Source organism: Gymnogyps californianus, chromosome 8, assembly GCF_018139145.2.
Source record: "Gymnogyps californianus isolate 813 chromosome 8, ASM1813914v2, whole genome shotgun sequence".
Lineage (NCBI taxonomy): Eukaryota > Metazoa > Chordata > Aves > Accipitriformes > Cathartidae > Gymnogyps > Gymnogyps californianus.
This window is the reverse complement of record NC_059478.1, coordinates 36,870,752-36,895,326: the sequence shown is the minus strand read 5'-3', so window position 1 is coordinate 36,895,326 and position 24,575 is coordinate 36,870,752. Positions and strand designations below refer to the sequence as shown.

General features: G+C 39.3%; 1 protein-coding gene across 1 annotated transcript in view; it reads left to right on the top strand.

Moving 5' to 3' along the window:
• Positions 1-24,363, top strand: part of SLC44A5 (solute carrier family 44 member 5) — a 52,639-nt gene extending 28,276 nt beyond the window's left edge. Inside the window, exons 7-22 of the mRNA XM_050900836.1 lie at positions 518-578; positions 2,228-2,351; positions 3,564-3,647; positions 6,233-6,345; positions 6,759-6,890; positions 9,396-9,495; positions 12,236-12,328; positions 13,274-13,361; positions 14,584-14,846; positions 15,941-16,035; positions 16,428-16,531; positions 17,818-17,891; positions 19,734-19,804; positions 21,203-21,291; positions 21,940-22,024; positions 24,061-24,363. Of these exons, the coding sequence (XP_050756793.1) occupies positions 518-578; positions 2,228-2,351; positions 3,564-3,647; positions 6,233-6,345; positions 6,759-6,890; positions 9,396-9,495; positions 12,236-12,328; positions 13,274-13,361; positions 14,584-14,846; positions 15,941-16,035; positions 16,428-16,531; positions 17,818-17,891; positions 19,734-19,804; positions 21,203-21,291; positions 21,940-22,024; positions 24,061-24,173 (1,689 nt within the window). The 3' untranslated portion in view covers positions 24,174-24,363. The remainder of the gene's footprint in view (positions 1-517; positions 579-2,227; positions 2,352-3,563; positions 3,648-6,232; positions 6,346-6,758; positions 6,891-9,395; positions 9,496-12,235; positions 12,329-13,273; positions 13,362-14,583; positions 14,847-15,940; positions 16,036-16,427; positions 16,532-17,817; positions 17,892-19,733; positions 19,805-21,202; positions 21,292-21,939; positions 22,025-24,060) is intronic.
• Positions 24,364-24,575: the final 212 nt, after the last annotated feature.

Here is a 24,575-nt window from a genome sequence, read left to right as displayed (position 1 = left end):
TTAGTACTTAGGTACTCCACAGCAGTAGGGCAGAGTATCTCAAACCAGTTCTTAAGGCTCCTGAGTCATCTATAGCTACTTAGTAAATTAGCTAGGAAAATTAATCTATCCTTCGTGTAACTGATTTTGCACTCAAATGTACTGCGTTATTTCTCCCATCTTTAAAACACTTTGCAATTCAGCTATATTAATGGTGTTAAATTCTTACTCTTCTTTAAGAGAAAAGGTGAAGGGGAGGCAAGAAACAATTGCCCAGTCACTTCTGGCTTAGATGCTGATCCAAAGTGAACAGATCTTTTCTTTTTTGTCACTAGAAAAGGAAAGAAGAATAGTCTTTTCCCAAATCACAATGACAGTTTGGATTCTCACATCATGAATGTATCTTGCAGCTCCACCAGTCAAGTTTGGGGAGGAGGCTACAAAGCCCAGTTTGGGGCATTTCTCAGACTGGGTGAGAAACAAAAACCACGTAGTTATTCTGCTATGTATTCAGCATTCCTATTTTTCCCCTTTTTAGTCTGTTGCTCAAGTCCTACGTGATGAAGATTGTCCTTCGATGATCATTCCAAGCAGGCCTTGTGAGTGGTTCTACTTCTTACACACATCTTAGCAGATTATAAGCATTCACATTAAAGCACAACTCCAGTCTGAAAAGTGTTTTGTGGCAAGGTCACTAGGAGCTGTCCGTTATCTGACAGTGACGTCCATTCAATTTTAAGCAGTTTGAAAGTATAAAGATTTATTATTATTTTTTCTAACTGCCATCCGTGAACATTCAGCGTGTGATCAGGTCAAGCTGAGCTCTTTCTTGCTCTTGAATCATCAGTGATAACAAAAGCTTTACAGCTCAAATTGTGCCTTACAAAATGTGAGCAAGCAACCCCACTGGCATCAAGAAAATAACACGAATGTAGGAAGGATCATATGGCCAGCTGTTGAAGTTCAGATGATACTTGAGCCCAGTTACAATGCGGCTCGCTTTTCAGTTGCAGGGCTGGCTATGCAGGGCATACAGAGGAATTAAGGGGCCAAAAAATGTTTTTGTCACTATGGTCAGCAGGTATTTCTGAGTAGATAACCACAGATCTCAGAGCTCATCTCAGCTGCAGAAGTGTAATACCAAGACTATCTGTCACTGTCAGTATCACTGTCACTGACCCAGAAGCTCATGCAAATAAGAAATTGCTGTTTATTTTTCCATGCTTTAAAATAGACATCATGTAAACCAGGGACAGGTTATCAAAAAGAGAAAATATGGATTAAATTTAAAAAAAATATTAAGAATTTGTATGAAAACTGATGTACTGACCCAAAAAGACAGAAAATAATTTGCAAAGAAGCTATTATCTTCTTTTAAACTACAATAAGGGGCAAAGATTATAGAGGGAGGAAAAGAGACATGTTACTTAATTATTTCCTCAAAATAGTTGGTGGGGTAGATATTCTAGACTGAATATTGAATCCTGGTAACAGTATTTATTGGAACCTGATTAGCAAAGCACAGAATTGTTATATGAAGTTAAAGTACAGCTGTGTAGGAGGACTGACCTGCTCTTCCCTTTGGAATGAAAACCAGGACTTTTTGCAGCAAAGAGCAGGGCAACATAAATGAGTATGTAAACATCTCTCCTTTTCTCTCTCTTTTATAATCTCCTCCTCCCTCTGTCTAACCAATAGTTTCTGTCTTTTTTCCATTGCTTCCTCTCCAAGAATGTCTAGTGATAGTGGCTGGTACTGGAGCTCATCTGGCATATGAGGAACTGGCACTTGCTGTTATGTATATTTTTGGGTGCTAATACCATTCGTGACCAGTCATGTTGAGTCTGTCCCTGGGGGCTGGTTTGATTATTACCATGAAATGACATATTTGAGAAGCTGCAGTTTTTGTAAGCTGCCCAGATACTGACAGAGAGTAAGTTTCGCATTTATTACAAATTCTTAAACTGCTACAGATACTACTGTTGTTATTCGGTGGCACCTAGAATCTCTGGTTGAAAGCTATGATCCCACCATAGCTTGGACAAAAAGCCCCAGAGCATAAAAATCATAATCTTGACTATAATGGCTCTTCCAAGATTTGTCAAAGTCAACATATCGTTAGATAATCAATTGAAAAACGATTGACAGTGAATCTGAAATGATTTAAATATGTTACAAAAGACAAGCGATAAAAGTGGAGCTTGACATGAAATGTAATATGCATGCTTTGTTTTGATATTTTGAATAGTTCTTAAGAGATGCTTCCCAGACTTCTCCACAAAGAATGGTGTGCTAACCGTGGCAAATCAGACTACATTCAAAGATGGAAGAGGGAAAACAAGAAATGTAACTGATCTCAGGGAAGCTGCAAAGTAGGTTTTACCCTTCTTAAGTGCTCGTTTGTTGGATTCTGAGACTGTGAAATAATTTAGGAATTGAAAAAATAATCAGAATCTGTTGTAGCGAATGGCTGAGGGTACTCAGGCAAGACTTGCTAGTAAATGGTCTCTCTGTGCCTAGGCACTTGCAAGTTCCAGTAAGGAAAACCAGCACTGTGGTATGGAGAAATGAGCAAGAAGCCAAAAGTTTTAGTCTGTCTCAGAGTGACCGTCAGTTTTTAAATCATTCTTGTTGTTTTTCCTAGCAAAAGTTAGTATTAAAGAAAGCCAAAGGAGGTTCAAAATTAAATCCTCATGCTGCAGGACTCAGGCCAGCCAGTAATGGCCTCGGCTATTCCTTCCTATGATGGCCTTTCCACTAACACAGACTGTCCTAGTACTTTGGGCATCTCATCTCATCAGAGTGCTCCTGGTTTTAGTACATGTCTAAAGGTCAAAAAGCAATGTACTGGGCTCTGATGCATGACAACACCTTCCTTGCAGATGGACAGCAAGCATCTCCAACCCTGGGCATCAACCAGGATGAGAGAAAACGGCTGCAATAGCCTCCCTTTTCCAGCTGCTGTCAGTCCTCAGCCTGTCTGGAGCACAGGGGTACCTGTTCTTACCTCTCGATCCAAGTCTACCACATTCTAGCACCTTACCAACACTGACAACACCTGCACCTTATTAAGTTCCCTTCTTCTGGCATCTGCAACTACATTGTCTGTTCTTTGATACGAAGATCCTTCGTTTCTTCTTAGGAAAACTTTAATATGGGCAGTCACTTCGCAGGATAGGAAAACAGTTCCATAAAGTCAACCTTTTGCTTCACTGAGCTGTTTTCTGCTTCTCTGCTATTAGCAGTTCTGGAGTCACAACTGTTTGGCTCTTGGTACATTGCAGGTCTTAACAGTATACACTTTTCTTGTGCTATAATAAGCAATTATATCTGGCGATAGTTAGTACTCATAAAGCTTTTTTAATAAAGCTTTTTCAGGGGCTGTATGCACATTTTTACACAGGTTTTTTCGTTGTCGTAACTGTGATTGATGTTGGCTTGGTTACAGAACTGGAACTGGAGGATAGTAATATACTCATCATTAGCAAAGATATTTCAAATTCTTTCAGTGAGCCTATTTGTTGTTTAAATAAATTCTGCTTTTCTACCTAAAGCAACCTTTTCTGTGGTTTGTCTTTTCTCAGCGGCATCAATAATGTCCTGGATGCAAGATCAGTTGGAATGAAAATTTTTGAAGACTATGCCATTTCTTGGTATTGGATTTTAATGTAAGATTTTCATGGGTATTTTTAATTTTTCCAAACTCACTTTGGAGTGTGCAGGGAATTAAAAAAATAGATCATGTATGTGTTTGTTACCGATCCTACTTTTAAACTCAAGGAGCAACTGTAATTTCCTTTCATCACATGATAATAATGTTGTTATGGTTCTGTACATGAGGTAAGGATAGCACAGCATACATACATAGAGTGTCAGTTGATCTGGAGTAGCTTTTTAATATCCTACCAGGCAGAAAACCAGGAGGTGCTGTCTTCTGTTGCAGGACCCATCTGCGTGGTAATTCCAAAACTGAAAAATCTTAATTAAGAGACTTTCAAACCAATTGCAGTTGCTAAGTGTCATTAGTATATATAAACCACATCATTTCTAAATTCATACTAGCAATATATAGTTAAATCCATTATAATCCATAAATCCAATATAAATCCATAAATTCAATGCAGCAGGCAAAGCAACATCAAAACCAAAAAGTACTGAACAGTATTAACTTTATCTTGCAATTAATACTCACTAATCACCAATTAGTAAAAATGTAGCACTGAAACAAAAGAAGTAGCTGTTTTGCTGAAGCAAATATGTAAGTATATGTGCATTCTGAGCCCATTAATATTGTTTTTGATGGACCAGGGTGTTGATCAATTTAAACAGGAGCAGAAGTCTTTGCCAAGTGAGAGCCTATAACATGCACATATTAAGCATACATTATTCAAGCCTGAATGCAAATCCACAACAATAAATACATAAACTTTAGATAATAAACTTAATATGGAGAATTAGTCAGTTCAGAAACATAAGTTGTCAGCTTTTAAAGGTGTTCAGTCACTGGTGGGAGGATAGCTTTCTCATAGTCTGATACTGTGCTCACAATAGTCGGTGGCAAGAAACTCAACTGGTATTCAGCAAGCTTGGTTCTCTCTAGATCTCTTATTGAAATCAGGCTTATGGTGCAGATTCTTTCAAAGGAGATATCACTGAACAGATAGGCTGGAGAGAGAATTGACTGTTTTTTGAACAGAAATTCCAAATACTGAAGCGAGTTTCCATGTTTCAAATATGGTATTTTTATAAGGAATTGTTGCTACTTTTAAAGTAGTTGGATAGAATTTTCTTCACGCTTTTCACCAAATAATAGCATACATCAAATGATTTCTGGACAAACAAAGTGCCAGAGTTTGGGTGATGACAATGAAAGCCTGATAGTGAAAGGAGGCTGGATTAAAAATTAAATATGGAATTGCTCTAGTCTTTGCAGCATACCTCAGAAGAACTGCTGCTTTCAAGCCTCAGTTTAAGGGAATCAGTCTCTTGAGGACAGTTGTTACCATGTACTGAGTTTTGGTGTTGCTAGAACTCATGTATATCTAAAGATAACTTTAGATAAAGGTAACTTATTGCTTTCAAGAATAGAGTCATAAGCTCCAAAACTACAACTTTTTTTGAGGAACAGATTCTGAATTTCAAACAAGCCATTCAGAAAGGGAAAATGCATCATGCTAGAAAGACTTTAAAGGGCTAGGACTAAAGACCAGCTTACAAAGGTTTAACTAAATAAGCTGATGTTCTTTTTCTTGTCTCTCTGCCCATCTGGCTTAGTTTGTCCAAAACATGTGGTTTTGATTGTTTATGATCAGGCTGACCCATTTTTTATCTTTGGTAACTGGCTAAATAAGCTGGAAACGTTCAGAAGTTACTGAACACAGGCAAGAAGAGGTTTTAAATTTTTTTGAGTCTGTACTAATACAAAATTATGACCTAACACCTACTAAAAATTCTGAGAAATGAAATGTTCTGTGAAGCATCTGAGCTGGATGTTTGTTGGATGGGATTATTATTCACATTGCTTTATTCACATTGCTTTAGAAGGCCTCACTGAGTAAACAGGCCTTTTGCAGTCATTTTTTCCTTTCTGACTTGCTTTCTGGGAGTGAAATGAAAACAAGTATTTCCTTACCACAGACTTGATAAAGAGAAGACACTCTGTAGATGTCTTTCCTAGGGGCCCCAATGATAGCTCTTAACAGTTTCTTTTTATGCATTACAATGCCCTGATCATTTCTTCTTCTGATGGGTAGAAAGAGTCACTGGTTTTCCTCCTAAATTTAATTCTTTTTTTCTAGGAAACCTCCTAGAATGTTACTTTACTAACATTGTTTCTTTGCAAGTAGGGATTTTTAATGGAGGACATAAAACAGCAACCTCCCCACACATAGGTATTCCTCCAATTTAACTTTCTGTACTGTAGACTAGACCATGGCCTGAAAAAGGCTGTGAGTTGTTCAGCTGGTGTAAATGATGAAAAAGGCATTGTACTAGTCCCATTCAGCCAACCTGAGAACCTAGTGTGTACAAACATTTCTGGCTCAGCCCTGTGAGATCATCATATATAAGCTATTTTTTCTGATAGCAGATAATAGCCATGAGGATGTATTGCATAAGGAAGATTTTGAAATACATTTTTACAAATCATTCTCTTATGTGAGATGAAGTGACCCTCATTTGGAGTAACAGGCATGCAAGAAAGTGAAGATTCTCACACTTGTTTTGCCTTTGTTTCTGTTTCTTGTCTTTCTAGTGGGCTGTTCATTGCAATGATTGTGAGTCTGCTCTTCCTTGTGTTACTGAGGTTCACGGCTGGGGTTCTCTTCTGGATTTTCATCTTTGGTGTGATTGGAATTATAGGTTATGGTAGGTGTAATCTTCTAGCCTCAGAGGCTATTTTTCCTTATTGCTTAAGTTTAGGCAAGGAAAATCAGTAATTACATCAATTAAATGGTGCAATTGGGAGAATTAGTGCCTAGTTTTAGACACAGTTAAGTGAGAAGGGCTTAAATGGCAGGGAAATTTAGTAAGAATCCAGCTGTGCTGATACTTAGCACCAGATGTAGTAACCTGAATTATCTACCCATAGTATCCTTAGTCTATATTCACTTGTACTGATATTTCTTTTCTATATATGTGATATTATAATTGACTAGTCTCTCAGTAATGCATTTTTGGTTTTTGCTTACCTGACATGCTGAGGACAAAACACTTGGCTTGTAAAACTTGTCTTTGCACTCTTCAGAAACACTCATTTTACATTGATTGTTTTTTAAAAGGTATCTGGCATTGTTACTGGGAGTATGATCATCTTAAAGGAATACCTGGATCTGACCTCACTGTTTACGATATTGGATTCCAGACAGACTTCAGAGTGTACCTGCAACTGAGGCAAACATGGTTAGCATTTAGTAAGTGCCCTTTAAACTTGGTATCTGTTAATGGATATTGAGGAGAATCAATCACTGTCTTGCTACAGTTTCTGCCTTGTTAAATATTCTCCTCTACATATGTTGCTCAGAGAAGTAAGCAGAATTCTCTTTCTTTGTATTGTGCAAAAATCGACTTTTTTGCAAGGAGACCAGTATATTTGTAAGGGGAGATAATGCAGTTGCACTAGTGATGAGAGTGAAAAATGCTTGTTATTAGCGTTCCACTTCCTGTGTGTTCAGTCTTCATAATGGGGAAGTAGAAGGCAATAACTAAGTTAGTCCTGATGAAGTTGCATAAGGAGAGGCATTTTTCTCTCCCAATCTGTTTATTCTCCCTCTTTGAGGGCCCCAGCAATGAGATTAATAACTCTACGCATCTTTGTAGAACTGTTTACATTCAGGTCACTGAATTTTCTTGGAGGCTGATCTAAGACTGTGGAATGAACCATTGCAAATTTCATCACCTTTATTTTCGAAAGTGCTTCATTGCCTTCTCTTACAAGGGCAGTGTATTTAAAACAAAATCCTACTGGAACAAGACAGCCTGCAGCATACACATCCCTCCTCAGGGAAGAAGGGGCAGAAGAGAGAACAAATACCTGTCAAATATTACTGGCACTGCTGTTACTGCTCTATTAGAAGGCACACAGACACTAACTGATGATGAATGGGACATAACCTAAACCACTGCCTCTCCCTATTGGTAGCTAAATCAATAGAGCAGTAGTTTACTGCTTAAATCTCCTTTCTCTGCTTTGTGTCTTCATTTAACTCTATGTTGGATCATTGAGCTCATGAGGCATCTTCTATATATTGTTGAGGCAGAGCTTTTTAGTGTGCGATCCCTAGAGAATATTAGGACTTTATTATGTTTTTCCTTGTAACTCTCCAAGCTCTTCCCCTGCCTGACTCTTAGCAGCCAATGTATAGTTTATCTAGAGGTCAGTGTCACTTTCAGATGAGTAAATTGAGGTACTCAGGAATTAAATTACTTTTCCAAAGTCACCCAGCAAAGCAGTTAAATATCCTTGAAGAAAACGTAGGTCCTCTTAGTCCTAGTCTAGAACTCATCATGTAGTGACATTGCTTTCCTTTTTCACAATGTTTGGGACAAGCTACATTAACTTAACAGAGCTGAACTGAAATGAGACCAACTTTAAAGAAACCTGATTACGTATTCCTTCATGGGGAACCATATCAAAAATAGGTGCTGAAATGCATATAACAAAAACTTTGTTCTGAACAAAGTCTGTGGCTCTGAGCACCACAGCGGTCACTTGCCACCTGCAGTTCTGATGGCTAGGGATACTGATAATACTTGGGATGGCAATTTAACATCATCTGTGACTATCTGGGTCTGGATTCTGAGACTATGTCTAAGCTGTGGGACCTGAAGCCAATTCCCATGTCCCTTTGCAAACCTCCAGACAAGCCAAGGCTTAGGGATACTATCCCTTCTGTCTTCCTCTCCCTCCACAGAACTTCTTGGTTTCAGCTGGAGGAGACAGGTCCTGCTGTGTGCAACCATCCACAACTGCTGGGCTGGTTTAAATGTTGTCTAACTGTCTGAAGCACCCAGAATTAGTGGATATGTCTCAGAGTCAGAGGAGATGTGCTTCAGGCATTAAAGACTCTGTCTTCTCTAGATGAAGTCCAGAGAATTTTTTTACTTTCTACTGCAGAAGTAGGTTTTGAACTGACACAAATAGAAATCAGAGTGAAGCAGACTCTTTAAACCAGATCTGGGTTATGATTCAAACACTGCTCATAACTAAGAGAGGAAGTGTTCTGGGACATGGTGCTCTCACCTCTCTGACCTCAGAGCAAGTTTGTATGATTCCAGCAGCACAACTGGAAGGTGAAAATAATTTGTCCAAAACTGTCCTATCTTAGCCTCTTCTTTTTTCACTCAAATGAGGTGAAAGGAGCTCATGCCAGATTAATACTCAAACCTATTGATTTAAGTACATCTAAATGTTAGAATGATATATATCAGAAAAATGCACTCTTCATGAAAAAGTTGACTCTTCATCTCCTTTTTATTTATTTTGTTGTATCTAAATACTACAAATTAGCAGCATTACAGTATAAACATGCAAAATGCTTGTTTATGAAAAGTCGAATTTGTTAAAGGCGAACTGTATCTAAGGCCAAATACTACAGTCACATTTAAGTAAATTATTTTTGTCTGAGAATTATATGTTCCATTTTTCTTCTAAAATTATAAATGCTAATGTCAGGGTCCTACATATTCTGACTAACTCTCTGCATGTAGAATTTCCCTACACTGGAACTTACAAAACTATGAAATGGGATTGAAGATTGGCAGGTGCAGTGAGAGAAAGAGAGAACTGCTCTAGCAGAGAGTTTTATGGAGTTCATGAACAGTAGTGTGAAATACAAGGAAAAAAAAAACAATTTACAGGGGCAGCATATTGGTTCAATTCTTGATAAATCTAACTTTGTTTGTTTGTTTGTTTACAGTGATAATACTTTGTGTTGTTGAGGTCATTATCATACTGATGCTGATCTTCCTAAGGAATCGGATCCGGATTGCTATTGCACTGTTAAAGGAAGGTAGTAGGTATGTTTGTCTGATTTTAATATATTTTGAATTTTATTAAATGATCTCTAGAGTACACTTTTCTTGAGCTTCATCTTGCACTACCAAGGGCAGAAAGTTGGGTGCTAAAGTACAACACCGAACAGGTGTAGAGCCGAACAGGTAGTATAAGGAATGCCAGTTCTCTGTTAATGAGGTTGTGCTTATAAGAGCTTTCTCTTTTGCAGTGAGATATTTCTTATCTCTCAGCTCCCTGCCTTATGAGTACATATACTGTTAGTGGTACCACATATCCTCAGTGCAAGAAGGTCTATCAGCAGAAATGCTAAGTGTGGTACACTGTTAATAGGAGCCTGGGACCTATAGCTGCCAACTTCGCTCTGTCATTGGATTGTCTCCGGAGTGACATACTAGTGGTAGAGGATTGGTGTTTTGGCTGTGGCTTTTATTTAGGAGAGACTGGATTCTTCTGGCTCCAATCAAACTTTTGTGTGGACATGCATAAATCTGCAGAGAGAAAAGGAGACTTCCATGACCAGACATTGTAATATGGTGCAGTCCAAGATACTTCTTTTCAGCTCTGAGTAAAGAAGAAAGCAGAGTTGAGGGCCTAGAAGACCTCTTCATTTTGTGTTTCCTGAAATCTGCATAGACTTTGTTCACAGTGGTTCCTGTTTTACACAGTGCCAACACTTAGTTCTTTTTTTTTTAAATGGGAATATAACAAAGGAGAAATGGACTTAAAACATCAGGCCCTTGGATTTCATTGCAAATAGGCTAAGGTCTCATAGGCCTTGGAAGTAGAGCTCTGTTGTTAGAGCACATAGAGTTAGCTCCGAGTTTATCTGTGTGCACTTGCTTGTCGTTTTCTGCCATCTCTGTTGACATGGAATCAGGATTTGGGATTTTTGTAATGGGATTAAGAAATACTGAAGTTCTGCATTCAGCCAGGTACCTGTTTCCTGTCTTATGCTACTGTGCAATTAGAACATAGCAATTAACTTTGGCAGCACTAAATTATACTCTTTAATTCCTGTTCATTAAAATCCAGGAACACTTTTAACACTCTGCAACACTTTTGTTCACAACCTTGACAGGTAGAAGGATTTCAGGAAGTTAATAAACTTCCTGCTGAGAAGTAATAACATTCTGTAGTTTTTCAGCAGCATGGAAAGGTCACTTGAGGGTGATGTTCTTACTCTCATGCATAATGCACGAGGTGAAACACTGTATGTAATTACTGTAAACCTAACAGACCATGCCCTGTATTCAGGAAGATGAAAAATAAGCTGCCAATGACTGGAAATCAAATTACATTTTTGAATACCTTTTAACTACTCTTTCAAAAATATTGCAATGCTACTAATTGACTTGAAATCCATAGTTAGAAACAATTAACAGTTGTTACTCTGTTGGAGTAACTGTCCATGGTCTTAGTGGTAACTAAGAGGCCTACCATTAACTGCTGAACACTGCTAATATGTAGTGGTTATTTCTCAGACAGCATAAGCCTGTGTCCTCCTGTGTGACTCTTAATGGACTTTCACATCTCCAGACTCAGACAGAAATTGATGTGTTGCTTTTAACCTCTTGATTGCACATGACCCTTTCCTTGCATCCCCCCCAGCATTTACTAGTTTAGCAGCAGGAACTGAGTAAATTTGTCTCCTTTTACATTCTGGAAACTGCCTCCTATAAAACAAATAGCATCAGAAGTAGCACAAGTCATAGGAGAAATACTATAGGAAATAATAAGAGACAAAAAGGCTTGTGGTAAGCTTACAGGGTCACTGGAAAGAAAATTTAGAGTAACGGGAAGAGGTAGATGACAGTGTAAAGAGAACCAACCTACAAGCTTCAGGGAACAAAACACATGCTCTCTGAAATCACATCCAGTGAGATAACCAGCTGGAGGTGTTCGCCTCTGAGATAGCTGCAGCCAGTTTACCCAGAGGGGCTGTATCAACTCACTGTCTCACAGAGGAGTCGTCCCTGGCAGAGTAGGAACTGGCATGCTCAAGTTCCTGCTCACTAGTCGCATTCTAGCCACAAGAAGTATTAGTAGAATGTCAGCCTCTAAAACATCAGCCTTGATGTTAAAAGATGCTCTCTAAGCTGTCAACAGTGAAAGGCCCTTATTCTTTCTGCCTGCCAACAGCCAAAGGCGAGCACCACTCATTTATGGCACATGCAAGGAAAGTCACAAAGTCACGGGAAGGTGTTAGCATGTCCTGGCATTACAAACACAAGTTGAATGTCCCTCCTCCAAAATAGTTAGTACTTAAGGCAGGAAAGGGGCTGGGAACGGAGTTCTCAAATACAAAGTAGCAAGATGTCATTTCAGGTGTGTAGGAGCTGAAGGAAGAACGTAGCAGCCAAGCAGAGTGGGGACAAGGAAATAAAGGGTAATGTCTGCAGCAGTCAGCACGGAGATGTGATTGAGATGGGTTTGTGACCTGGAAAGAGATGGATCTGTGAAGCAGGAATGGAGAAGGAGAAAGTAGAAGACAGGCTTGAACATGGCAAAGTGATAAAGTTGACTGTAGTGCTGCCGATAAAAGTGGAGTGGTAGAAATGACAAAGTGAAGATGTGAAGACATTTGAAGAAAGAACCTGCAGTATTCTGAGATCCCAGCACCAGATTATGCTACCACTATCAACAAGTAGCTCAAAGTAAAAAGGATGATGCCAGAAGAGGACTGATAAAAACCTTGTTTCTTAAATTGTTGTAGCTTACTGATGTGTTTTGTTTCTTTCACAGGGCTATTGGCTATATAATGTCTACATTGTTCTACCCAATCGTCACCTTCATACTCATTGCAATTTGTATTTCCTACTGGGCTGTGACAGCTGTGTATCCTTCTGCCTGTGTACCTCTCTGGAGGAACAGTCTTCTGGTCTGCAAGACCAGATAATTCTCTGCTATTTCACCTTAACCAAACCAGTGTTAAGAGGGCTATTTGGTCACTTAGCACTTGCTGCACTGATGCACTCTTCCTCACTGCACATGCGTGTGATGTACAAATCGGACAGTGAATTTAATTTCATTAAAAAGAACTGGACTAAAATTCTTGCCAAGGCAGGGGGATCATACAAGGCCTTGTGTACTACGTAAGGTTGACTTTAAGGGATAAAAAAGGGCCCTCAGCAAAGAGTGAATGTGGCCTTTAATGTGCTGCATGCTCTATAGGCCTGATGTTAATGGTCTCTTAGTTAGCTGGGGATCGGGCGGGCTCCAGGTGTGTTTTGTTCAGAAAAGTACAGGAAAGGAGTGAGAGAACATACAGTGCACTGAGTCCTCTCTAAATTGCGTACAGCAACCACTGTCTGTTCCCAGAACAGCAAGGGTTTGGCAAGGTATCAGAAAGGGGAAAATTGCTTTTTGAAAACAAATTGTTCTTTCACGTGCAAAGAGGGTCAGTTATTGCTGTTCAGGGCAATGTTAATTTATCCTTATGCTCTATGTCTACTTCCACCAAAATACAAACTGTCGAACTACTGCATAATCTGCCTTGTCAAAGGTGGATGTGCAGGAGAGACTGAGTCAACTTTCAAGGTTATTCCCCTTGCCCATTCTGGTCAGGGGTTATTACAGCTCTGGGATGGAGTTTGCCTTAGTGCTCTAAGTAATGAGAGTATTCAGTCTTGTCTATCAACCCTTCATATGCATCTCTGCATAGCAAGAGCAGTTTTTCTGTTATCTGCACAAGTTCTTTAGAGCTAGTGGTTACCCACGGCAGAATCCTAAGTTGCTCAAAGCCTACAGTTCTGTGATTCCTCCTTAAAATATTTCATTCAGTTTTCTGGCTACATCAGGAGAACCTGTGTATAAAGTAATGGCTAATCAAACACTGTGCAAGTATGCAAACCTGACTTGTGACCCAGAGGTAAGCATAACAAATATTTACCTATAGTGAGAGCTATACTAATTGCATTTCTTAATCACTATTAAATGCAATGCTAGTAGAAAATGTGCATATTTTAAGTAATGATTCCTCATGCTGAAAATAGTACTTAGTGTTCAGATTACACTTCTTTGTTCAAAGCAATTTACAGACATAAACTAATTTTTCTGCTAAACTGTCCTGTGAGGCAGGTAAATATTAACCATTCTAATGTACAGGGTGAGAAAGGAAGACACAGAAATACAGGTTTATTTGGAAAGGTGTTCTTGAATTCATGAGGATTCTATTTCGTGGTCGTCAAAAGGCAATGGAAGACTTTGAAAGCTGTGCCTCAAACTTGCCCAAGGATCAGCCATGTTTTGAAGCAGAGGCTTAGCTTCTTTTGGCACAGCAATGACCTTTATGAAGCTCCAAAAATATTTGTCTTTTTTTAAAATTTGTCTTCAGTCAAATGTTTTGACCTGGCTGTGGGGTTGAATTTAAGTGTTTTTTGAAAACTAGAAATATTTATCAAATGTTATATCAGGGTTATTTTCAGGTGTTTAAATTTCAATGTACTGCTGTGATTATGTATATCCCAAACAATTCCCCACCCTACTGATGTCTGAACACTAAAAAAGAAAGGGATTAGAAATTGACTGGTTTCATTTCATGCCCAAGCTGAGCAAATACATGAAATGAACAATAGAAACAGGGAAAAGTAATTCAATGTAAAGACTACTCCTGTTTTAATACTCTGAGATAGGTAAGGGAAGTTGTGACCACATCCACAGCTTGTATAAAACGGCATAGCTCAGTTGATTTCAGTTCAACTGTGGTGATTTACCCAAACTGCAGATTTGGCCTCTGGTTTTCAAATTTTTTTTTTTTTTTAATGTGAGCAGGTTTTCTTTAATGAAACTGAGGCATTTATGTATCTTAAAAGTAGATTTCTGAAATTGAAATTCCGTTGATGTAGGTTTCAGGCATGTGGTGAACAGCCCTGTTTGCTAACTGCATAGTTTAAAGTTAAGCACCGGCATAAGACATTAATGTGAATCCTTAAATACGTAAACAGATTACATAGTATTGGAGTGCAGTGGTGAATGAGCTAATGAAACATCAAGCAGAATTATGTTATTTGTATTATGCTGCTAAATTTCAGAGACTCTGTACACAGAATTCATTGCTTATCATTGTGTTGTTTATTTTTCTTCCTATACAGACTTTTAACACAACCAATGTGACTAAATTGTGTCCGGGTGCTCAGTGTACTTTTGCTTTTTATGGAGGAGAAAGCCTGTACCATAAATACATCTTCATCTTCCAGTTAGCCAATGCCTTTGTCTTTCTCTGGTTGGTGAACTTTGCAATTGCACTGGGTCAGTGTACCCTTGCTGGTGCCTTTGCCTCTTATTACTGGGCCTCTCGAAAACCAGCTGATATTCCACTGTGGCCACTCTTCTCTTCATTTGGACGAGCAATACGGTAAGACTGTAGAGCTGGATGTCAGCCTTGTCATGTATCCAACAAGTGCTCTTTTCACATCTAGGGAAGCCAGACTTAGAATATCAAATGAAAATGATTAGTTGGCATTGTGGTTTAATCTCGGTAGGCAGCCAGGCCCCACCCAGCCGCTCGCTCACTCCCCCACAGTGGGATGGGGGAGAGGATCGGAAGGGTGAAAGTGCGAAAATGCATGGGCTGAGATAAAGACAGTTTAATAGGTAAAGCAAAGCTGCATGCACAAGCAAAGCAAAACAAGGAACTCATTCCCCACTTCCCATCGGCAGGCAGGTGTTCAGCCATCCCCAGGACAGCAGGGCTTCATCATGTGTAACAGTGACTTGGGAAGACAAATGCCATCACTCCAAACATCCCCTCTTCCTCATCCTTCCCCCCAGCTGTTATTGCTGGGCACGACATCATATGGTGTGGGATATCCCTTTGGTCAGTCGGGGTCAGCTGTCCCGGCTGTGCCCCCTCCCAACTCCTTGTGCACCCCCAGCCTGCTCGCTGGCGGGGCAGGGTGAGGAGCAGAAAAGCCCTTGGCACCGCTCAGCAATAGCTAAAACATTGGTGTGTTATCAACACTGTTTTCATCACAAATCCAAAACCTAGCACCATACAAACTACTATGAAGAAAACTAACTCTATTCCATCCAAAACCAGGACAATCAGGAAAATGTAGTTGTTAGGGGGAGGCTGAATCCTGTAGCCCAATAGTGGCAAGGCTGCTGCAGCTCCATGCCCCCAGGTCCAACCAATTACAAGGCTGAGCAGGTATTCCCAGTAGGTGCACACACCCAAATACATGTATACAACACATATATACGTAGCTGGCCATAGAGATCTACAGACAGACACACACAGCACTCATGCAAACACCAACAGCACCAATGGCTTCATCCTGTTCCTCTGTCTGGCGGATCAGGATGAAGGTCCATTAGAATATGTAATTCCCACTAATGGACCTTCCTCTAGTTATAGTTTTATTTATATATATACACACACATGCATATACATATATAATTGTACATATACACATATGTGCAACATAACAGTCATTTATTTTGTTTTAGATACCATACAGGTTCGCTGGCATTTGGAGCCTTAATTCTTGCAATTGTCCAGCTTATTAGAGTAATACTGGAGTACTTGGATCACAAACTGAAAGGTGAGATTTATGAATCTGCTCCAGGTTATTAAAACCTCCTTTGGTAAATTACTTCCTTACTTTCCCAAGGTATTTTTTCAGCAATGAAAAGAGGTTAATTCCACATTAATTTTAGCCATTGTAGTTCCATTTGAAGCCAGTGAATTTGTGCTGATTTACTCAAATTGAATCTATGTCCTTGGGAACTTAATGCGAAGTTCATGCAGGATGTGGATCTGATCTAATTGAAAGCTAGTGAGCTAAATTTGGTTGAGAAAGAGAGTCCATACCTGGAAGAAAAGAAATAATGTTTCTGCTTTTGTCACAATCTAAGATTTTCTTCTGAATAGCTTTCTATGTTCTGAAGACTGTTCATGAGTTCTATGTATGATGTACTCTCTCCTTTTTTTCAGGTACACAGAACTCCTTCACTAGATTTCTACTCTGCTGCCTCAAATGCTGTTTCTGGTGTTTGGAAAAATTCTTAAAATTTATAAACAGAAATGCCTACATCATGGTATGTGCTGCCTCTGCATGTGGTTTCCCCTATCTGGGACACTAAACTAGCCTAGCCACTACTAGTTGGTCAACAGCCAGCAGTACTAGAATCTGCTGAATAAATAATGGGATTTATGGGAGTTTTCAGGAAATGCATGTGGTCCTACCACGAAAAAGTAAGATCTTTTTTTTCTTCTTCTAAACTCAGCCTCTTTTCATGCCTGTCCTGGTCCATCCCCCTCACCTCCCAAAGTAAGTGGGAAGGGACGGCATAACTGGTTAACTCCCCCTCTGATTCAGCAACTGAAATCCTGATTTCAACAGGAATATTAGCTTGTTTCATATTGCATGTTAATGACACTTCTGTTTGGAGGCAGTGTTTGAATAAGGAGGTCAGAAGGCATGTGGTATCTGTATTTCCTCCTGGAAGTTAAAAGCACGAATTCTACTAGCAGCAGCAGTGATATTTCTGTAAAATAACCCTTCTTAGCTTCCAGAAGAGAAATTTCAGATTTTCACCTAAATAAACATACACAGATTTCAGCCTAGGATGTTCTGACTTGAAGCAATTTCAGTGATTGAATGGTACAGTCACGGACTTGTTGTCTCAAAGGAGGTGTGTGTAATGGGTCCATTATAACCCATGTTCATGCAACTGATGTTTCAAATTAATGCCATCTTGAAGAGGAAGTATTCTTTTTGACTGTCTCGTTTACAGTTGGTAAACTGACTGCACTAAGAGCTGTTCTAGTGTATCTTACCCTTGTGGACACTATTCCAGGAAGAAGAAATGGTTTTGTTCCTTAATAGCTTTAGCTGCTTTACTTTATACTGATGTAAATCCACTGACTTTGATACTGGTATTGCTGATTTCTTCTTAAGTGAGAGCAGCATCAGGTCCAAGGAGATACCTACAGGGGTCAACTCACTTCTGCTCTACAAGTGCCTGTTCCTTTCCTCTGACTATAAATCTAGCGTAGGTAACTAGCGAAGTGAGAAGAATCCCTCAGCAAGTACCTTATTTGCTCTACTTGGCAAACTAAGTACTGAGTCTACTGCCTGCAAGATCACAAGGGGTGGTATGCTCATCACCAGGTGATCTGAAGGGGAAAGATGGATAATATTCTGTCCCAACCTGGTGGGAAGCATTGAGAGGTAGCAGGTGACTGGGGGAAGTGCTTTATGTTCATCTGAGTTTCAAGGCCACATACTAGAGAGAACTATGCATTACACACAGTAAGATTCTGGCATACAAGGAGGTATCCTAATTATTTAAAATATCTAACAGCTACTGTTATTTTGCAGATTGCCATATATGGTAAAAACTTCTGCACCTCGGCAAAGGAAGCATTCTTTTTGCTCATGCGGAATGTGGTGAGGTAAGGGGCCATCTCCCGGTCCGTGGAAATGTCAGGATTTCCTGCTATTGCACTCTGAAGATGCGCTTCTTTCCTCTCCCATGTCTCCTCCAAATACTATTGTAAGCTGGTTCTGTCCTCAGACATGGCCCTCACTTCTAACACTCAGTGTGTAACAGCAGGCTGACCAGCACAGTAACCTATGCAAAGTTGATATAATCTAACAGTTTTGTTGTGATTGCTCTTTTAAATTCATAAGCACCCAGTAGATTTGCCTCCAAGGAACCAATGGAGCCCGTGAGAGGAGATCTACAGATATACAGGAATGCTCACCGTCTGCCATATGTGTGTTTCTTGAGCTTTGGTCCAGTCACTGTGAAAAGGAAAGCAGAAAGACCTAAGTCTTCAGATTCATCCAGAAAGCTTATGGGGTGTCAGAGAGTGGCAGTAAAGAAGAGAGAGTACTTTGCTTTCAAAACCAGTATCTTTAACATAACCAGATCTCCCCCTGGTACTGGGAACTTCCCTGGTCCTTTTCCCCGCTACCAAGACTGCTGCCAAACTCCCTGTTCTCATCAGTACTTTTCTTTGTTATTCCCGGCTCTTCCTGTACTACTGTGAGATCAAAAAATAATGGGAGACTAACTTAGGAGCAGGCCATGTTGATGCAATAGCAGACAATCTAATTACCAAGCAAGCGACACAGTAAAACTGGTTAGGTGGTTTAAATTATTAAGTGAAGGACTGGAAGGAGGAGAGGAATGGAGGGGGAGGCTGAAAGAGGAAAAGGGAAACGATGCTTAAGAAAGAAGAGGAAAGGATTGGAGATGGGAGAATGGAGTGCATTCACTCTGTTACCCTGCGTTAATATTGGTACAGTGGTGTCCACAGCGTGTAGTGCCTGTGCAATAGGAAAGAGAAGCTGCCTTCGTTTCCTTTCAGAACATCACCTCACTGTCTTTTGTGCTTTTGCTCTTAATCAGTAAGAGCAATAGCTAAAAGCCAGGCATATAATTTTATTGTTTCAAACGGAGATTTTTTTATCTTGTGTATTTTGCTAATTCTGAATTCTGACAGGTTAATGATGATTTGTTCTCTTTAATATTTCTTAACGTTTATCTTTCATGGTAGTCAGTCCCGTACGTTACCATATCCATAGCCTTCAGCGCTGTCAAGAGGCTGATGATACAAAGCTCTTTTTTTTTTTCCCCATTATTTACCTGCAGTTTCTGATAAGACAGGCTGGCAGGATTTCGAGCAGAAACTCCCTGCTGTTGCTTTCAATGAGGGCTGCAGATTTACTGTCAATTTTTCTGTCTACTTTCATTCATTCATCTGTGATTGTCTCCCTGCTTTGAGGCCTTCTGCCTTCAGTGTTGTACCATGATATCTTAAAATAGATTTGGCATGTTATGGGGTCATGAAATGTGGCCAGATAGGACCAAGTGAAAAGAAGACCTACCAGCAATCCACACAAACCTTGCTTTTTGTTTTGGTGTGTACTTTGCCTCTTTTGTGCTGGCTTATCTGTGACCCTAGAAGAAAGGCTGAAATAAAAATATTTTGATGTTTTGTTTTGTTTTGTTTTTACCAGCAAGAGCAATAAACAGTCTTCAAGTGCTGTAGCAGTATTGCTGCATTAAGGCCTAACTCAACAAGAGGCTCAGTGCTTTTTTGCCTCAGGAGATTAGGCTGTAACAAAGCCCATCTCCGTGTTGCGTTTCTGCGTTGTATTGTCAGCCTGTGAAACCAGCAGAAGACAGCTTATTGGTCACATTTTGTCAATTATCCGTAGATTTAAGGAGAAAGAATACAAATGTCTGGTTTGTGATGATTATGTATCATTTGTCCTTTGCTGAACAGAGTTGCAGTTCTGGACAAAGTTACAGACTTTCTTTTATTCCTGGGGAAAATTCTCGTTGCTGGTGGTGTAGGTAAGCTAATAGATTTTTTCCAAATGGTATGTTCTATTTTCTGGTACCTACAAGTATGCCTGCCGAATTCATATATGCCTAGTTAACAGCTGGAGGTTCTCATTGGTCTGACTATTTGGGAAGCTGTTCCTGTGTTTCTAGGATTTGCAAGATTGAACTAAAATGTGTTTTTTTCTTTTTTTCCCCTTCCCCCTGCACCGATGTGTTGTTGACAGCATCTTTTCCGTAATTGCTTTTACTGCTCTTGCATGTGTTGCTGGCGCAAGGACTTCTGCAGCCAAAGCATCATAGCTGGATCAAACCAAATTCACATCCAATAAGTCGGCCACAATCAGTTCTCCCTTCATAAGAACTGAACAAAATGGCAAATGAGATTCACCTGGTAGCAGACAGCATGCGTACAAGAGGAGGTGGTGCAGGTCTGCAGGAGACGGGCCTGAAGCTCTGCTATATTCAAGCCCATTATAGCGATAAGCTATAGTAAAATAAATAGAATATTTCTAACATCCTTATAGGGTTTTCTTACTTATCAGTAAATATCAAAATATCTTATTCATGTTTTTCTGTGACAGAAAAGTGAATTTTTTTATAATGAAGCACTTTCAGAAATTCAAGTTGGCAGTATTCCCTTATGGTTTTTCTAAATTGTCACAGCAGTTTCAAAACATTGTTTTACAAATAACCGTATTTTGTATTCTGTATACTTTAAAAGATTACTAATTAATTATATTTTAATCAAAAGTTGAAAATTAGTACCAAGAACAGATCTAAAATATTTTGTCATTAGTGTAGAATGACATTCAAACTGGGGTAGCAAATTTGATTTGAAACATATTCTCTGAAATGTAAGCCATGAAATACTGAAATTAATTCATGTGTTCACCCTCTTCGAGAGTAAATTCTTTGGGTGATTTCTGTTGTAGATGCGTTGGTCTGTTCTAAACTTATCGTTGTGCTTATCACTAGCACTGCCATTTCTCCTTTTAATCTGAAATAGTGAAGTATTTCTCCAACCAATAAAATTTAAAGCAGCAGAATTTTTCTCACTCTTTTTTTATTCTAGAAAAGATCCACCCAATGGTCTTTGTTATCCCATGTCATTGTCATGTTTATCATTATTTATTAATTTTGCTATTAAATCCAGTAGAATGATGAAACAAAACAATTCATTAAAGTCTTTCTGGGCCCATGAATATCTTTATGGTAATTGATTCATTTATATATCTTTTCTGTCAGAATACAGATCCAGCAGATAATTAGTATTGAGGAATTTATCGTTTACAAACTTATTTAAACCAACCTTGGATCTGTTGTCTGTTTGTTTTGTCTCATCCATTCTTTAGGTGTTAGGAAATCAGAGTTAGCATAGGAATCACTAATCTTCTGTGCTTCTTGCAGGTGTTCTTGCATTCTTTTTCTTCACACAGAGAATACCAGTCTTTGCACAGGAAGCACCAACGTTAAATTACTACTGGGTACCATTGTTGGTAAGGCAACCATCTAATCTCCTGAACGCTGAGGGCAGTTTGAGGTGCTCAGACTACTCAGGGCATGGTCTGGTAACGGCTCCTGTTGTCATCCTCTCAGTGGCATACTATCCACTGGAGCAAGGGCTGATCTGCTACACTCTAGTCCTCTGGATCCTTCACGCATAAGTGGCACTGCAGTGACTCTGCACCTTCAGAAAAATTAGGTTTCACAGCTGCTTTGCTCAGACTTCCTAGACAGCAAAGGCTGGTGGTGAGGCACCGATGACAGTGTGGCTTCTAATGGAAGGGACTTGTGATGCACCTCTTTCTCCTTTTGTAGCCCCCCTGGACTCTGGAACATCTCCAGGATGAGTGGTTCTTTAGAATAATCTTGAAGGAGTTTAGAATATTCTTGGCATATATTCTCTTTGGGGGTTGAAATAGCTCCAATTTGGCAGCTGGAAAACTAGCGGCTACTGCATGTTAGGATATGGTGTCTTGCACCTGCGATCCCTTTCCACAGCAGTAGTAACCTTTGGTAGAATTACAGAGCTGCCATTAAATCCTCCCAAATTTGCTTAGCAGAGTAGGCTTCTGACTTGTGTTAACACTGCCACACTGGTGCCAAACTAAATTTGGGGTTTTATTGTGGTTTGTTTTTTGTAGACGGTCATTATTGGCTCCTACCTAGTTGCACACGGGTTCTTCAGCGTCTATGCAATGTGTGTCGACACACTTTTCCTCTGCTTTTGTAAGTACTATGTTTTCTTTCACTAATACCTGCAAGTCACGGTAAGAGGAGTAGAAAACCACCTTACCCGTTCCTTACAGAATTCTGGTGACGTGCTAGCAGACTGTGTGAAAAATGAACTACTGCTTTTCAGACTGGCTCGATGCATTCTTCAGTGCAAAAGTGTTTTAGTATTCAAATTTAATTAGTTTAAGTAGTGGAAGGTAGCTATATGGCTCATGGGGATATCTGGCTTTTGTTTTTCAGATGTTCCTTAACTTTCATTAACAGTTTGCTTCTGGGTGCTTTGTAAAGAGCCCTGTACAGCAATGATTCACTCAAACCTCTTGTTAATAACAAAGTTATTCTTTGGTATATAGGTAGTCCTTTGTTTTCAACTTAATAGCCCTGAACAAAGTATTATGCTGAATTACCTTCAAATTTGTGTAAAATGCCATTTAAAAAACTATCTGTCCCTTGGACCTCCCAGTGGCAAGCAATCATGGGCACTCTCAAAGGGACTGCTGTTCAATGTGTCCAGTCAGAGAATACTAAAATCACAAAAGAAATCTGTTAGTCTCCAATTAGGACATGATTATAAGAAGAGGATGTACTTATTACAAAATACATTCCATTTGCTAGATTTACTGAATTAAGGAAGTAAAGATACAATTTTTCTACAATGAAAGTCATTCTGGTAGGTCCAAGTAGAAGTTACATGGCAGTGATTGTTCTTGCAGTTGGTGAATTATTTGATAATACTAAGGGATTACTGAAATAGTCATGGGCTTGATCTCTCATATGCACTCAGTGGATCACTGAGGCAAGATTAACATGGTAATACTGATTCTCCTCTTACAATCGCATAAATTCTTTCTTTCCTTTAAACACTCACCTTCTTAACCCTGCTTCCCTAGGAACTAAGGTTAGCAGTAATTCTGGAAATACTGGGTTGCCAAAGAATCACAGGAAAAAAATCAGTCAGAAAACTGAAAATTGGTGTCTAGTTGAGAGCTATGTCCTATTTATCTCGAGTTATGGACTTTGGTTCTAAACAAACGGGATCACAGGCAGACATAGCACTAATAACACTCCAAGAAATAAGCTAAACCATAAATAAATAAATGATTACTGTTATTTAGAATGAAATGGAAATTGATCGAACTAATAAAATTTAGAAAGTTTGTTGGTGCACTCAAAAATGAACAGATTTTCTTTTTAATTTATTCCAAAGACACATGGTATATACTGCCATGGAGATAGACGAAGATTTGCTTCCTCTAACCTCTTTGGCCATTCCTTGCAACTAGTGCTCTCTCTCTGCCTTTGCAGATGCAGCTGTCTGCCTCTGCAGGGTTGCAGTTGCAATGACTGTGCTTCACGGCACACTCCCTCCAGATTGCCCGTCAGTGTGAAATTGTTCACTGGTGTGTGACTACTGCATGGCATAAACACTGGGCTGCACCCAGACCAGTGATTTAGTCATGACCTTCTGTAGGAAAAAGAGTAACACTTCTGCCTCATTATTTTAAATTCATATTCTGTTTTGCTGCCCATGCTTCCATTCAGTAATGGACAGTAGGAGATCATACAGAATATTGTGCACTTGTGGCATCGGGTTTTGAAAAGAACTTTGTCTTAGGCAGTGAAAAAGGGTCCAGTTTTAAAAAGTGCTTAAATCCACAGCTCTCTTTGGGACAAATTTTCTAGCAAGAAGTAGCCAAAATGCCAGGCTTTGGTGGAGGCAAGAGTGTTTCTGAAAATTTCCACCTATACTGCCAAACCAAAGAACTGGAGAATAAAAAGGATATACTGCTATCATTTAAAAACGGCTAGACGTTTGTGTCTCTGCTTTGTGTAAAACCTCTTCTGGTTTGAGAAAATAGAAATTTTATAGTGTCCTTCATCAACTTAACAATACAGCTAAATTGCCTTGATTGAGGTTTTTTTTTTAATGTTGGGTCTTTTGCTCTCTCCTTTCTTCAATTCTGTGTGTGTGTGTGTGTGTGGTTGTACTGCTGTTTGCTCTTTTGGCTGCTTTTGCTGTGTAAATTCAGGTGAAGACCTGGAAAGAAACGATGGATCTACAGCAAAACCCTACTTCATGTCAGCTAGCCTTCACCGAATTCTAGGGAAGAAGGAACTAAGCCCTAAGAAGGCAGTGGGATAACATACACTGAACCTCAACATTTAAAAAGTGTCACTTTTAAGCAAAACGTGTATAAAGTAGGCAAAAGTAAAAACTGTAAATGATGCTTCTGGTTAATGGGTGATTCTTTTTTCCTTTTGCTTATATCTAAAAAAATGAGCAACATTGGTAACGTTTAACTAGTTTAAATGCGTAAACTAACAGCTGTGAAAACAAGGCCACGTTTTAGTTTATAGAGTGCCTATGAAAAGGAAAATGTAAATCTGAAGCTTTTTTAAGTCTATAATGATGTTTTAATAACTTTTGTAACACAAGGTGCTGCCTTAAATGACAGCAGTTTTGATAATGTTTCTTTTTTGTAAGTGTATATTTGTAAAAGAAATTCAGGCAATTTTTTGAAAGCACTAACATATAACCTAATTA